The sequence below is a fragment of the Kogia breviceps genome, chromosome 17 (assembly GCF_026419965.1).
Source record: "Kogia breviceps isolate mKogBre1 chromosome 17, mKogBre1 haplotype 1, whole genome shotgun sequence".
In the NCBI taxonomy this organism is placed as follows: domain Eukaryota; kingdom Metazoa; phylum Chordata; class Mammalia; order Artiodactyla; family Physeteridae; genus Kogia; species Kogia breviceps.
The window spans coordinates 12,907,893-12,924,980 of NC_081326.1; the positions used below are offsets into that span (position 1 = coordinate 12,907,893).

At 35.1% G+C, this 17,088-nt stretch overlaps 1 protein-coding gene across 1 annotated transcript in view; it reads left to right on the plus strand.

Moving 5' to 3' along the window:
- Positions 1 to 17,088, plus strand: part of C17H8orf34 (chromosome 17 C8orf34 homolog) — a 294,894-nt gene that overhangs the window by 79,896 nt on the left and 197,910 nt on the right. The window contains 1 exon segment of the mRNA XM_059042628.2: positions 13,167 to 13,339. Within this exon segment, the coding sequence (XP_058898611.2) occupies positions 13,167 to 13,339 (173 nt within the window).

Sequence of the window (17,088 nt, forward strand, 5' to 3'; positions counted from 1 at the left end):
TGTGCAAAAACCAGATCTTGACTGTGTACCTTAGCAAGTAGAATAAGTGGCAGGTGAGGTGTCCCATCTTTGTCCTGCTCTTTAGTCCTCCTCTGTCCCTCATTGTCTTGGCCCCAGCTAGTCTCCTCCTTATACCGTGACTTTCCTTATAATTTGCAGAAATTTAATAATCCCTGTCTTGTATTTATTTTTTGTGTTCGTTCTGAGTACAAAGACATAATCATCACTATTTCTGGGTTCATTTTTTTGCTCCTTCCAGTATATTCTGCCAAGCCCTGCCTGCCTGAGCCATAAATTAGCTTGTGTGACTGCTTGGCCCTTGTCCTTCCCTTTTTTTCCTGGGCTCTGACTTGCAGCCTGGTTGGTTCCTACATCAGCCTTTTTTTTTGGTGAGCTAAAGGACATACTAATTGTTCTTTGAACTGAAAATGGATTTCACCTTCATTGGATAAAAATGTGGAAGCCTTGACACTTGGTTAAATATCATCCTTAGGATAACATCCTCCCCCCTCTCACCTCCTCTCTTCTAAGCACTGGCTCAGGGGAGTTTCCATTTAACTGAGTTGCATAAACTGCAGATTTTCGCTACTTACCTCATGTTCCCATTTTTGAAGACTTTGTGGAAATTGCTGAAATTTATTGCATATTTATTATTTTTCAATAGGAAGATGCCAACTATTGTCATAAATAAGCTTTTAGTGAAAAAAATTGTCAGTGCAAAAAAATTGTTCCCACTCTCACATCTGATATTCAGGAGTACAGAGTTATAGGGAGGACACACAGGCTCCCAGAGCCAAACCACCATCCTTTGCCTGCCCCTTGGGGGAGAGAGGGAGAGCCTGCCCCATGGCGCCCTCTGCTGCCATGAAGCTCGCAGTCTTGCATTTTTCTTGCTAAGAAAATGTGACTCTCAGGCTGGTACTAAAACGGTGGTCAAAAAGAATGATTTAAAAACTCTTAGAGGAAAACACAGGAAGATCACTCTTTGACATAAATCACAGCAAGATCTTTTTTGACCCACCTCCTAGAGTAATGGAAATAAAAACAAAAATAAACAAATGGGACCTAATGAAACTTCAAAGCTTTGGCACAGCAAAGGAAACTATAAACAAGACGAAAAGACAACCCTCAGAATGGGAGAAAAAATTTGCAAACGAATCAGTGGACAAAGGATTAATCTCCAGAATATATAAACAGCTCATGCAACTCAATATTAAAAAAACAAACAGCCCAATCAAAAAATGGGCAGTAGACCTAAATAGACATTTCTCCAAAGAAGACATACAGATGGCCAAGAGGCACATGAAAAGCTGCTCAGCATCACTAATCAGTAGAGAAATGCAAATCAAAACTACAATGAGGTATCACCTCACACCAGTTAGAAAGGGCATCATCAGAAAATCTACAAACAGCAAATGCTGGAGAGGGTGTGGAGAAAAGGGAACCCTCTTGCACTGCTGGTGGGAATGTAAATTGATACAGCCACTATGGAGAACAATATGGAGGTTCCTTAAAAAACTAAAAATAGAATTACCATATGACCCAGCAATCCCACTACTGGGCATATACCCTGAGAAAACCATGATTCAAAAAGAGTCATGTACCAAAATGTTCACCGCAGCACTATTTACAGTAGCCAGGACATGGAAGCAACCTAAGTGTCCATCGACAGGCGAATGGATAAAGAAGATGTGGCACATATATATGATGGAATATTACTCAGCCATAAAAAGGAACAAAATTGGGTCATGAGACGTGGATGGACCTAGAGACTGTCATACAGAGTGAAGTAAGTTAGAAAGAGAAAAAACAAATATCGTATATTAACACATATTTGTGGAATCTAGAAAAATGGTACAGATGAACTGGTTTGCAGGGCAGAAACTGAGACACAGATGCAGAGAACAAACGTATGGACACCAAGGGGGGAAAGCTGTGGGGGGAGTGGTGGTGGTGGTGGGATGAATTGGGCGATTGGGATTGACATGTATACACTGATGTGTATAAAACTGATGACTAATAAGAACCTGCTGTATAAAAAAATTAAATTTATTTTTTAAAAAGTATGATTTACAGTGGGTGTTGAGCTGACACCTGTGTCTTTAATATAGTAATATAAATCAATACAGCTTCTTTTAATCTTCCATTAACGATTTTGGGGGTTCACTAAAGATCTACTTTTCTTAACCTTTATAAAATACTGATCTTTTACTGTCATATTCTAATTCACTTATTATTTCACTGAGGTTATTTTTTCTGTGACTTTTAAAGTTAGTTTATGAATTCTGATAAAGGTAATAATTATTAATTCTACTTAAGATGGAAAAATAAAACAGAAGCTAATGTTATTTTTAAGGCTTTTTAAAAAATTGTGAGACTTCAATAAATGTCTTATTCTTTAGTCTTTTCCTTTCCCTTTTCTTAGCCATCGTATTGGTTTTCTACCGCTGTTGTAACAACTTGAAACAGCACAAGTTTATTATCATGCAGTTCTGTAGTTTAGAAGTTAAACCATGCGTCTTCCTGGGTTAAAATCAGGTGTAACAGGGCTTCATTCCTTCCTGAAGTTCTAGGAGAAAGGTGTTACCTTGCCTTTTCCACTTTGTAAAGGCAGCTGCATTCCTGGTGCACGGTCCCTTTTCTACATCTTCAAAACCAGCAGCAGTGTCTCGTTTCTCTCTAACTGCATCCCGGAAAAGCTGTCCACTTGTATGAAATCCCGTGATTAGTTTGGGGCCACCCAGCTAATCTGGATAATCTCGTCTTAGCATCTTTAACCTTAATCATGCAAAGCCCCTTTTGCCGTGTAATGTAACATGTTTAGAGGTTTGAGGATTAGGATGTGGACGTCTTTGGGAAGCCATTGTCTTGCTTACACAGCCACTCTCCCAGTTCAGGTGGTAATTACCTTTCATATCTTTATCTAATCCTTCAGGCCTCCGCCATTCTAACTCACCATTCAAAACGCCATATAGTAGGCCTGGCTGGTTCCTGCTCAGTTACCCTTCAGCAGGGCAGTGTTATCCACCCTTCACCTCCTGTGAATATTGGGTGCTTATGGACGCACCCTTCTCCAGAGGATGGTTTCAGCTCCGTGGGAGCCATCCTGCCCAGAGATGCCTGGCTTTACCATCAACCAATGACTGACTAAAATAAGACGCTGAGTTGTCGTTTACATCATAGAGCTCCTTATGGGATAGGCTGAGAGTAGACTTTAGCTGAACCCATATCTTTGCCTAGCTTCTTCCTGTCTTCTCCGGCTTCCTTCAGTCTCTTACAGGTTTCACTTCAAGAGACCCCATCAGTAAATCACTTGGTTAGCCTCTGGTTTTAGGGAACCCTACCTAGGGAATCCTGCTAAAAAATTTTCCATGACTCCCTGCTACTTCACAAATTAAGTCCAAATTTCTAAGACCAGAATTAACAGTTTCCAGTTTGTCTTTCAAATCCATATCTTATGCTTTATTTTCCTCTTTTTCTCTACTCAGAGTCTGTGCTGTGCTGAAAAAAGGGGTACTGTAAGGCAGCCAGACTGCAGTACTTCCAAGTCATAGTTTTTTTTTATTTCCACATTTTTGCTCATTGTCAGTCCCTCCCCTTTCTCCAACTGTTTTCCATCCTTCAGGCTCCAGGCTTTCAATGTCTTCATATATAAAAAATTATGTATGCAGTTATTCTTTGATCAAATGATCCTACTTTATAAGTCTATTCCAAGGACACACTGGCAAAACTATAAAAAGACCAATGTGGGTGACTATACATTGTTGTGCTACTTTAATAGGAAGAGAGTTGAAATAACTAAATGTTCATTGAAAGAAGAAAAACAGATAAATTATAGTACTTCCACTATAGAGTACCATACAGCTATAAAAATGAAAGAATATCTCTGTAGATACTATAGAGTGATCCCCAGGATATATTGTTGAATAAAAAAGGCAAGGAAAAGAAGTGTGTTTATAGTGTGCTATCATTTATCTAAGTAAGTGTAATGAAAATATAGATGCATATTTGCTTATATTAAAGCCAAAACAACAATGGCAGAACCTGCCATACTGTAAAACACACACACACACACACACACACACACACACACACACACAATTACGTCTTAAACGTTAACCTATGGGAGAAGGGAAGGAATAGAGAGTAGGAGTGAGGAAGGTGTAGAGAGGATAGGAATAGAATCTTGACTTCCTACAACTTTATGTGAGACTTTGGAATCATTTAAACATTTTATATAATTTTTAAAAAACAAGATTAAGTCTTAAAACAGTGATTTCTAAGAAGCAAAAGCAAATGAAACAAATGAGAACAACTGTATTTCAGGTTGATGAAATATATTAAAATATATTTAAAATATATTTCCAACTAAAAAGAATCATAATCCCTTGAAATAATGGTTGCTCGCAGGTCAGGAGCAGGCAGTGTACAAAATGAGCCTAAAATATCTTATCATGCCAGAGGTAAGAACTATGGAAGACCACTAGGATTGTGTTAGAAGAGCTCAGGAGCCGGCTTAAGTCGTCTTCTACTGGAATGAGTTAAGAAAATTTGAACATGAATGAGAACAATAACTGCAATGTAGTGAATTATACCTAATACTTTAAAACCCATATGTTCATCCAAAGAATTATTAATCTTTAGCAGGTGCTAGGGGACCAAAGTTACCATTTTTAAAAACTGGTAAGAGTAAAGGGAAAGAATGAAACTTTTAATCTTCCTTTCCCATATAAATCATACTTCAGAGTAACCAAATACTTGATGACAGGAAGTTTCTCTTTCCAGAAGTATTCCAGCAAATAAGTGAATATGGAATTATGAAATTAGACAATTACCATTTATCAATTCCGAGTGAATTAACGGATCTAAGCAGTAATATCAGTGCTGCCAAAATCACTAAAGAAGAGTCAAGGGGATGGTCTGTGCCTCCAGATGAAACTAACCATTCTCTCTGAAGCAGTATTGGCAAAAACAAAAACTACAACCAAAAAACTTTATCCTGAACTAACTACTAATTTACAGAAAGTACAAAGGGCAGAGGAACATTTTAAGCCACATCACAAGGATGCAAAGGGAAAAAAAGCCAGACTCTGGAAAACTCACAGGACAAAGAATTCGGGTTTTTCTGAACAACAGCAACAGCAAAATTACAAGACAGAAAATGAGACAGAGGAAGAGAATGCATAGATTAAAAGAGGCATAAAAGACTGTTGATCAGTCACAACCTACCAAGTCTCGCTTAGAGTCTGATGTGTGCCAACTGAGATAGTTCCCAGGTAAATTTGATAACTAATTAGATATTTGATATCAGAAATATTCTTACAGTACCATTCCGATAGCTAAATATAAAGTATGTGTTTACAAAAAAAGTGCTCTTAGCTTTTAGAGATTACATACAGGACTATTTACAAATGATATGATACATAGTGAATGGGATTTACTTCAAAATGATCTGGGTAGAGAGAGGGGTGATGTGGGTGGAGATCAGGGTGAAGTGAGTTTATCCATGAGTTGATAACTGAGGAAAATGTGTGTGGGTACAGAGGGGTTTGCTTTACTCTTCCTTCTGCTTTTGTATTAGCGTGAAAATTTCCATAATAAAGAGTAAAAATTTTAGATCATGGGTAGGAGGGTGCAGAAGATAGTGAAGGAAAGGAGGAGAGATAATATTGAACACCTATGAGGGTTAGCAGATATGCTAGGTGTTTTTGATATGTTATTGAATTTAGTTCTTATACCAGTCCAGTGAAGTGGTTATGCTTTTCCTGTTTTACAAATAAGGAAACTGAAGCTAGAATGAATAAGTGATTTGCTCAGAAAGTCTTAGAATTAGTATTAGTGGAGATGGAATAAATACTCCCCTGCTAGCTTCTGATTCTTCATCTGTCTGATTCCAAATCCATGCTTTTCCCTAGCACTATATAATGTGTACACCACCATTAAAGGGGAAAATCTGAAAATGAGTTCAATATATTATTTTAACAACTTCATTGAGATAAAATTCACGTAATAAAATCTACCCTTTTAGAGTGTACAGTTGAGTGGGTTTTAGTATATTCAGAGTTGTGTAACCATTATTTCAACCTACTTCAACCTTAGAACATTTTCATCATCTCCAAAAGAAACCTCATGTCTACTTCCCCATTCCTCCTAACCCCTTAGCCTAAGACAACCACTAATTTACCTTCTGTCTCTTTAGATTTGCCTATACTGGAAATTTCATATAAATGCAGTCATAAAATATGTGGTCTTTTGTGACTGTCTTCTTTCACTTAGCGTAATGTTTTCAGGGTTCATTAGTGTTGTAGCATATATCAGTACTTCATTTCTTTTTATTGCTGAATAATATTTTGTTGTATGGATATACCACACTTTGTTTATTCATTCATCAATTTGTGGACATTGGAGTTGTTTCCACTTTTCAGCTATTAAGAATAATGTTTCTATGAACATTCATGTATAAGTTTTTGTGTGGACATGTTTTTTAAATTTCTCTTGGGCATATATGTAGGGAATGAAAATGCTAGAACATATGCTAACTCTATACTTAACTTTTTGAGGAACTGTCAAACTATTTTGCACAGTGGCAGCACCATTATACATTCCAACCAGCAAGTATGAGGGTTCAAATATCTCCATATCCTTGTTAACACTTGTTGTTGTCTGTCTTAAATTATAGCCATCCTCCTGGGTGTAAAGTAGTGTTTTATTGTGGTTTTGGTTTACATTGCCCTAATGACTAGTAATGTTGGTAATACATATTGAAACATTGAATCATACATTATCTTAATTTTGTCATTCTTTTATTCACGCTACAAATGTTTATAAAATACTTTCTATATGTCAGACCTTGGAAAAGAACTGACAGTTCATCTTTTGTAAGTGTAGGCAGCAGTGCTAGTAGCTGGTGGGTTTGGTGGTGAGAAAACGAACAAATTCTTGGCTGATTGCTTTCATTTCTCACTGAGATAAGCAGCGTGATCAATTGAGAATCAGGAGGAGACAGGAGATGTAACTAACTAAGGAGTGAAAATATATCTGAACTAAAAGAGAAAAACACAACTAATTGAACTTGAGTTAATCCAGCAATATGGCATGTGCATTTTTAACTTTTACTAGATACCGCAGAATTTCTCTCAAAAGAAGTTGTATTAATTTATACTCCCAGCAACAGTGTGTAATGATATATATCGCTCCTGATCGTTGCTAACACTGACTGTCATCAAGTATTTTAATGAAAAATGGTTTCTCATGGATTCAGTTAACGATTTTATAATTTTTAAATAGGATTGAATGCCCACTTGTCTCTTTTGCTCATTTTTATTGCCCAGTTATTGTTCTTTTCTTTAGATTTGTGTGAGTTTATTATACATTCTGGATGTCAGCTCTTGTTGTGTGTCTCAAATCTGTTCTTAAGTGTTGAGGCTTGTCATTACTTTTTCTTTTTTTTTTTTTTTTTTTTGTGGTACGCGGGCCTCTCACTGTTGTGGCCTCTCCCGTTGCGGAGCACAGGCTCCAGAAGCGCAGGCTCAGCGGCCATGGCTCATGGGCCCAGCCGCTCCGCAGCACGTGGTATCTTCCCAGACTGGGGCATGAACCCGCGTCCCCTGCATCGGCAGGCGGACTCTCAACCACTGCGCCACCAGGGAAGCCCGTCATTACTTTTTAAATAGTGCCTTCTATTCACAGAAAATTTTAACATTAACTTGTAATGTTTTAAGAAATTCTTTTCTACTTGATATCCTGAAAATATTATTGTTTATTTTCTATTAAAAATTCTGTTTTTTATCTTTACTTGAAATTATTTTTTAAATATGGCCAAAAGTTGGAACATATAAATTTCCTATAACTGTTTATTGAAAAGTTCATCATTTGTCCATAAATATGCATACTTCTGTCACTTATCTTGTTTCTAGGCCTTCTATCTTCTTCTTTTAGTCCGTTTGCTTATTTCTCTTACTCCATTGGGTTTGGAATTGCTTTGTATTTTAGATTGATATGAGAGAATTGACATCTTTACATTTCTGAGTCTATCAATGAACGAAGCATGTTTCTATTTAATTAAATATTATAGTGTTTTATGATAAAGTCATATAGTTACATTCACAAAGAGCATGCAGATTTTTATTAAATTGATTCCTAGGTACATTGTCTTTTGGGCTATTATTGTCAATGGTATCTGTTTTATAAGTTACATTTTAAAATTATTGGCATATAGGAATGAATTTTTTTTTTCTAATTTTATCTTAAATTCAGTAAGCTTGCTGAACTCATATTAATTTGTAACCTGTTTCTGAATTCTCTTGGTTTTTCTATGTAAAAAATATATGTGAATGAAGGTAGTTTTGTTTCTTCTTTTCCATTAAGTAATGAGACTGATGTGGGATAACCACATGAAATATTCCTGTTAGAGAAAGGAAATAATGAGAGGTTTATAGAAATTACTGGTTCATAGCAGTTCTTAAATCTTGCTGGGCAAATGTCATCAGTCTTCCTATCCAAGGGGTTGGGAGGTGTTCCTTAATTAAGCCCCAGTTCTGTTCCCTGGGAGTGGAAACTGGGTTCTCTGGGAGTCCCCATCTATTGTTTCCCACAGCTTCTGGTTTCTTTCTTTTCTGTTAACCTTTTGGCCTCTTCTGAAGAAGGCATTGGAAACGATGCCTCTGAGCAACTTTCTCAGTTTTCTTCCTTTGTGTAGAAAAATGGGTCCCCGAGAGCTGTTTGCTCCTTGAATAGTCTCAGTCCCTTTTACTTCAGGCCGTTGCCTTTGCCAATTCAACTACCCCAAATAATGTTTGGGTTTCCCGTGTATATGATTCCTGTCGTCTTCTTGTGCCAAAAACCACATCCACAGTTCTTTTCAAGACATGCCTCTCTCTCTAGATTTAACTGCTGGTTTTTTAGATGTTGCGAAACAACATTCTTAATAGACACCATCTTAGTTTTTTTCAGAGGTCTTAATGAAGGGTCTTATGGCAGCATCCTTGCTTTTTTTCTTTACCCTGCTGTTTAGCACAGGGAACTGTACTCAATATCTTGTAATAACCTACAATGGAAGAGAATGTAAAAAAAGAATATACATATATATATATTCTCTCTCTCTCTATATATATATATATCTGAATCAGTTTGCTGTACCCCTGAAACTGACACAATGTTGTAAATCAACTATATATCAATAAAATTTAAAAAAAATTTTAAAAAGAGTTAAAAAAATTGTTAATCATTGTTGTCCATGAATTTTTTATATGATTTTTAGACATCAAGATACTTCATAATTCACCATTTTTTATTCTTTGAATTATGTTTAATTCAACCAGGACAGGTTTTTGTGCTTACTTCATTAAATCATTGTGCTAGTTATTATGGAGGAAAAAGGAATGTAAGACATGATTCCAGACTTCCATGAAGAGCTCGTTTTATTAAGACGAGAAAACATTCAAATAACATGGAATATAATCAAATGTTGTGCTGATAAGCAGCGGTCAGAGCTGTTGAACTCACTGTGGGTTAACCGGTGGGAGCAGGCTGCTTGGAGAGAGTAGGCTTCCTCTAAGTACTTCTTGGATAGGATAGCTTCCTGTTAATAGGAAATATTAAGCAAATCTGTGACCTTTGGGGAAGGTTTGACTGCTAATGCTTTTCTTATTATTTAAGCATACTTGTTTAACAATCTGAACATTTAGGGACCTCTAGCCTTAGGAGGGCAAAGGAATATGTATTTATACATTTCTAAGGAATCATTAGGATTTACATTGTTTAGCACTGAAATTTTAAATGTTTTATTTATCCATGTACTTAAAATATTTTCCAAAACTTGTATTCAGTGTGAAGTTTTAAAATTTCTTTTGCCATGTACTGATGTTTGTGGAACTGCTTTCTTCACTGAAATCCTTTCATAACGATCTATGGAGAGAGTTTTACTTAGCTTAATCAAATATAAGTAATAGAACCAAAGAAAAATCTGCTATTTTGCTCTATTACAAGTAAATGGACTATATTCAAGAATTTTTAGAGATATAACATTTTCATAAAGGAGTAAATATAAGAATAGCTTTGTGTACTCTGAAAAATAAAAATAGTAGAGTCCCACTTTTCACCTGTAAAATATTCACTCCCTAACTCCTCTGACCCTATTTGCAGCTCTTTGTGTTGCTTTGCTCATTAGCTATTTCTCACTAAATTTCTGCTGTCAGCTGGAGTTAAACAGGCTGCATATCAAACTATCCTTCTCTCTGTGCTCTACTTTTCCAACAGTAGTGGCATCTGTCATTTATTTAATTTCCCAGTAATCAACCAAAAAGTTATTTCTGATTCTCTGTAGTTCTCAACTTTATGATCATTTTCAACTCTATGATCATTCTCAACTCTAAACCCTGTTTCATTTTTTTCATTTATAATGCCTAAACTCACCCATTTCTGTTGTTACAGTGGTCAGTTTCTTTGTCCCAATTCTTATTAAGCCCAGTTCTGTCCCGTTATGTAGAGATTGATAATACTAAATTAATTATCCAATCTTTTTAATATACTGTCTGTAAAATAAAACTTTATAGAATGAAAACCTGTACTATCAATTCCCTGTTCTGTTACTCTGCCCATATTGACAACCAAGCATCTGTTCTTACCTAACTCACCCATTCCTGCTGTTCTGTACCATGTTTTCCCAGTTACGTCACATATTTAGAAGTAGTTTAAATCCAGCCCACATCCTTAAGTAATTGTGTCTAGCATATGTGCAGAATTCTGTGGTTTAACTATGCTTCTTACTATTTCATTTGCTACAGTAGGTTTTATAATTTCTCTCATGACCATTTTACAGTTGGAGAAAACAAAATTCAGAGAATAAGTAACATTTCAAAGTCACACAGGCCAAAACTGATTCTGAAGCTGTAAATATGTTTATAGATTTTTTTTTCTAGAACATGTATTTTCCTTAAGCTGCTCTTAAATGCAAATATAGGTTTAAAATTTAACAGTATTGCTGTTAATTTTAATTCTTGTGCTTCAAATGTTATTAAATTGTAGCAGATGAATATGCCTTTCCAGTAATTACAAAACATTAATTTGATTGCATGATTTCACAGCTTCAAGCTTTGATTCCCTGGCTTTGGGAATATAAATACAGAAGGATTTCATATTAGTCACTACATTATACAAACACTAAAATTTATCTGCTACATTTTCATGTAAGCTGGGGAATCAATATTAAGATATCCAACTACTTTCTGTCGCTTACAATCACTTGGATAAATGTTCATCAAATATGTCTTAGTCATATTTCACATGTTGCTTTGGGAGTGTATTTGTATATTAATTAATGCTACATTGTATATATTATAATGTTATTATAATATATTTATTATTTATTTATTTATATTTTTATTATTTATTATTTATTTATTATTTTTAATATATTTATTATTATAATTGTTATTATAATTGTAAAGATTCAGAAAATCAGATCTAAATTTTTAAGGAATTGTTCAAGACTCTTTAATATTACAAATTAAAAGCCTGTGTTTCTCAGATCAAGATATTTTAAAAATACATTTTTTCTCATTTTAAGACAAGTACATATTTCTCATAGAATATTGAAAAGACATGGAAATGCCAAAAGAAGAATTAAAATTACCTGTAGTCCCTCCATTCAGATAAAACCATTAAATTTTGGTGTTACCATTGTTTTTCCCATTAAATCAAGCAGTATCTGGCACATAGTAGGTCATAATAAATATAAAAGTGAATAAATGAATGCATTTGTCTATGAATGCTGAATTGATGGATTATAGTATAAACCCTGACAGTTTTTGTTTGTTTGGTTTTTATTTTTATAATGCAAGTACCTGACTTAAGCTTTGATTGCTGAGGAATCCACTTCAAAGATGACTATCTCTGATAAACTACTGCAGAGATCCAGGTCACTTCCCCATACTGTGGCACCTTTTGTTTTAGAGTTCTTAATTGATTTTAATAACTGACGATTTATTTTTTTCAACTGGCCACTTTTTTTTTTCCTCTTCCTGCTTTAAATTTCCACTCTCTTTTAAAATCACAAATAAAGAGTGAGCCCAAGAAACCCTTAGTCCCCACCTCTCTCTCTCGCTCGCTCTCGCGCTCTCTCTCGCGCTCTCTCGCGCTCTCTCTCGCGCTCTCTCGCGCTCTCTCGCGCTCTCTCGCGCTCTCTCGCGCTCTCTCGCGCTCTCTCGCGCTCTCTCGCGCTCTCGCTCTCTCTCTCTCTCGCTCTCGCCCTGAACCTCACTGTGTGGCGCCAGGTGTAGTGTGTAATTTCCAGGTTCTGTAAGTAAGAAACCTTTAATTTTTCAAGTTTCCTAGTGGTTATTACTGAAGGGTGTCTTGCATTCATATTAAGAACCACAAGGGCCAGTCTAATAACAACGTTGGTTATTGGTAGGCTGAGACTGACACATGGATATACACCCATATGAATTTTTTAAACAAAAATTAGATCATACAATACGTATTGCTTTTTAATCTGCTTTTTTTCCCATGTACCGAGATACCCGTAGCAGTTGCACGTGTTCAGTATTTGTTTTAAATTATTAAATGATTTAAATATTTAAAATACCATTTTAAGAGCCACATCATATCCAAGCCTGTGAAAAGAGTTTAGCATTTTATTGAATTGTCATAGCGTGCCCATCATCGATAGTGCTCTGCTTCCAACCTCTACTGGATTTCTGGAAGTCCAAAATGCTTTGCAGTTGGAGGCAGTGCATCCTTCCAGCCCTGTCTCTTCTTGACTTTGTTCCCTGAGTCCATCAGTTTCCTCCATATTTGAGAAGTTATGTATCATTTTCTAGCAACACCGAGCTCTTCCGCTGTGTGGGCCTTCTCACACACTCCGCCCTCGGTCACAAGTGCTAATCCTGCTCCTCCATCCTGAGAACAAACATGTAGCTATCCAAACCAAAGATTTCATTGCTGAATCCTTTATCACAGTGGCCTTTCACGAGTCAGAACAAATCATATAGAGTAAGTCATCTAGTTGAGATGGAGAGAACTGAAATTTTAAGTCAATTCAGAAAGAAAAAAAGGAACATCTTGATTTGAGGAAGCAGTTTAAAATCTACACAAGATTATTTTCCTGTTGTCCTATTAATGGGAATATGTAATCTAAGGCACAGAAATTCTTCTCTTCTCTTCAGGAAACAGTGGCGTTTCATTCTTCTCTTCTGAGACCCCGTGTAATTGGAGAGTGGATTGGTCGAGAAGAGAACGATGCTGATCCACTGGCCGCTGAAATGCTGCAGCCCCCAATTCCAAGAAGTAAAAATGAACAATGGGAAAATGAAGAGAATAGCTCTAGCCCTGCAGGAAGGTGAGATGAGATGTCTTCTAAGATTCTGAATATTTTAATCATTTAAGGCAAAGGGGAAATCAAGTACACGATTTTGATGAAATAACTCTTGGCAATTTTATATAGAAAATTATGTTACATATAAGATAAAAATTAATTTCTCTGTTTTAAAATTCGAGTTTTATTAGATTTGCTTTTATTATAGATTTGGTTTTGATTTTTTTTTCTTTACATCTAAAAAGAGTATCGTCTCTTTGTTACTAAAACCAAATAGAAAAATAATTTCAGGACGTAAACTGTCAGTTGAGACCTACTAAAATATTGGACGGGACCTACTATATTATTGGGCTGACTGTTAAGATTGGAGAGGGAGGACTTCTGATGTACCATAAAGATCTAGCTATTCAACAAGAAGAAAACTATTAAATGTATGATAGACTACACAAGGTGGAGTTAGATGGAATATAGAGAGAAACCTTTAGTTTAGAGTTGGTAACTATGATTGAATATAATTATTACATTCTCTATGTTTAATTTTTGAAATTATTCTTGAAACTATTGTGATTTTTGAATTTGAAAGTCCCTAATTCATTTTACTCAGACCTATGATGCTCAAAATGGTGTCAGAAGATTTGCCTTAAGTTTCCATATGCTGGTAGAAGTGGGGTAATTTTGAAAAGTCTAGATCATATTTTTTAGAAAAAGTATCAATATATTCAGTGTAGCCATTTCTTGTAATACTAACTGAAGTGAGTAAAATTCGAAACAAAAATGAAAACTTCTACAAGGAAGTTGGAGTGAAAAAACATTGTCGAGGCATGGCTTACACGATATTGAGAAAAAATACTCATGAATTAAAATGTGACAGGAGGTTAAATTTTCTGTGAGTGTTACTAGCTGACCACCACAGAAGAGTTTTTCCTATATACAGCATAGCCACAGTAACTTTGTATTTCCTGCATTAAATTTAGCAGCAACCAATAATTATTCTTTCTGAAGGAGAAAATTGTATTTTCTACAATGTAATAGCTTTCAGGGTTTTTTTTACTTTGACTTATCACTTGGCTGGAGGAAAGGAAATTCAGAATACTCGTTAATGTGCTTCAGGCATATAGAAAATTGATTCTATTTCCATGAGAAATAACCTTTAAGTTATTTAAATAGTTGAAGTGTACTGTATAAGGAGAAGAAAAGCATTTCTAAAAATCCATTTACCTTCTTCTGTGACATGTCAGATCAATTTCACCTGTCAATGAGGGTAATTTTATTTCTGACACTAGACTAATGAAACCCACTAGACCTTTATCTTTATTCATTGCTAGATCTTTAGTTCTTAAATATAAAATAGAGAAATGTTGACTTTCATTTTGCTTTCATTTAGTCATAATAATAAATAGGGACTATTTATTGCAAATGTAGTGCTTCTGTTTTCTTCCTAGCTTCAGTGAGCTCTTATTTCCTCTTGAATATCCAGTAAAGGAGAATCTTTCCTGCAATCCTGGTCAAATCCATTACCCAGAAAACTTAATCCATGAAGATCTCACTCAAATATTTGTTTTGAAAAGTTGTTTTCAGTTTTATTTTTCCTATTTTTAAATTATGAGTTGATATATTACCTATGAAATGAAGAAAGTGGTGAAATCCTGCCCAGATGCCCCATTAGAGAAAAAAAAAAAGAATGCATGCTTTCTGAACTAAATTTAAAGAGTAGCAATAAAGTACAGGTTAGAAACTATATCCCATCCTCTAATAGAAAACCAGGATTTCTGAATTTATACCAGGAACTCACATAGCATTAGATTTTATTTGAATGAATAAAAACAGATAGGGGAGCAATTTTTTAATGACTCTCGAGTCTATAACTAAAGTTATTAGCTTTTGCCCTTAAATAGTAATGATCTTGTCATTTATAACTTAACAGTCTTAAACATTAACAGACTAAATGATATTCTAGACTCTTGAAAGAGAAGACAATTTTCAAGGATGACTTCTTCCGTTTTTCTCTCCCCTACTGGGCCTGGCGCGTTGCCATTGTCAGTAGGCATCTGTTATGTGAGTGAAGGAGGCACATAGAAGGCCGTGAGTAGACATCTGATTAATAAAATTTATTTATAAGAAGGGTTGTGTATAGTCTATCTTAATTTTTTATCCCTTTTCCTATTATGGATTTCCCTCTTGTTAATTGCTCAAATGTTATTTGAATGGCTGTTACTACAACACTCCATCTTTAGTACATAACCAACTTTCCTGTTCATTCAGAACAATACATACATGATCGGCTGGACTTTCACCATTAGATTAGAGAAGATTAAATAAATGGTGTAGTAAACTTTGAGATTCTTTTGGGTAGACTTTGAGCCACAATTTTTTCCAGGAACTTTTTTTTTTTTTTTTTAATGATATACCTTACCTGAACTTTTTCCTTAGGTCCTACAAATACAGCATTGTGTGAACAGGGTCAGCAACTTTAGTATACATAGCTGTCACCTGAAAGGTTAAGTGCTGGTTAAAACAAAGGCAATTATGAGGGCAATACAGAGAAACTAAGAAGATAAGACAAGAGCTACTAACATGGAGTTCATGACCCCTACATGATCTCTGGAAGGACTCAAGAGATCTATGAGTCTCTTGAAATTATGTGCAAAATGTCCCGTGTGTGCAAATAGACATTTTCCTGCCACATCTTTCTTAGATTCTCCAAGAGCTTCTGGATTAAGAGAATTTAAGAAAGAAATTAAAGCATCCAAGCAAGAAAAGGAAGAAGGATTCATAAGGGAGAGGTGAATGTGTTAGGGAATGATTGCTGGCTTCCTGTGATCATCATGTACTACCAGCTGGCATCAATTGCCATGGTTTGTCTAGCCATTTAGCGGGAAAGCATATATATTCATTGTACATTTATAGTTATTGAAAAAATCACACATTGATAATATAAATGTAAATAAAAATTGAGTTAATAAACCTACATACTTCTATTTTGAGCCATCTTAATTCGATTTTGCAATAGCTGATAATAGATTTCCTAAAATCATTTGCTAAATTATGTGAATTTTTAAATAGGCTTATCAAGCCTTGAAAGCCTAATGAAGCTCCTGTAAGCTGAACCACTTTATTAAAATAAGAAAAATATCAATAAATATTATAGATCTTGTGAATTGGCTTTGTTCATTAAGTGAACATTGTTATTAGATGGTAAATATGCCACAAAAAGAATAGAAAATCTTACAACTTAGAGATATATATTAAATATTAAAAGCTAAATTCACTTCCCTTTAAGAAGTGTTCCTTTTCATTAAAGCTCACAATTGCTTCTGATATATCTGTTAAAAAACCCTAGAAATGTTCCCCTCCTCTTAGAGCTCCTCTCTTGGCAGCAAGAGACAAACAATAAACAAGCAAATATACGAATTTGTGACATAAATTCAAATAGTGATAAGTGGGTATGATGGAAAATAAACCAGAACAAGAAGGAAGAAGATGGATGGAGGGCAGTCTTTAACATAAGTCAAAAAAGTAAAGAAGTAACTTTAATATTGTCTAAGGTTGGCTATTGTGGACATGTTAGACAATATACAATACATGTGGCAGAGACTAAAATAGACTTGGTAATTGAGGAATATTCTCACATGCACATTTTAAGCACAAAGAATACTGATTAATCAAAAATGATTTTGCTAAAGTAAAGAACAGAAACCTTCAGAATATCTAAAACATACAGAAATTGTATCTTATGACTCAAAAATTTATCTTTTTTTTTTTTTTTTTTTTTT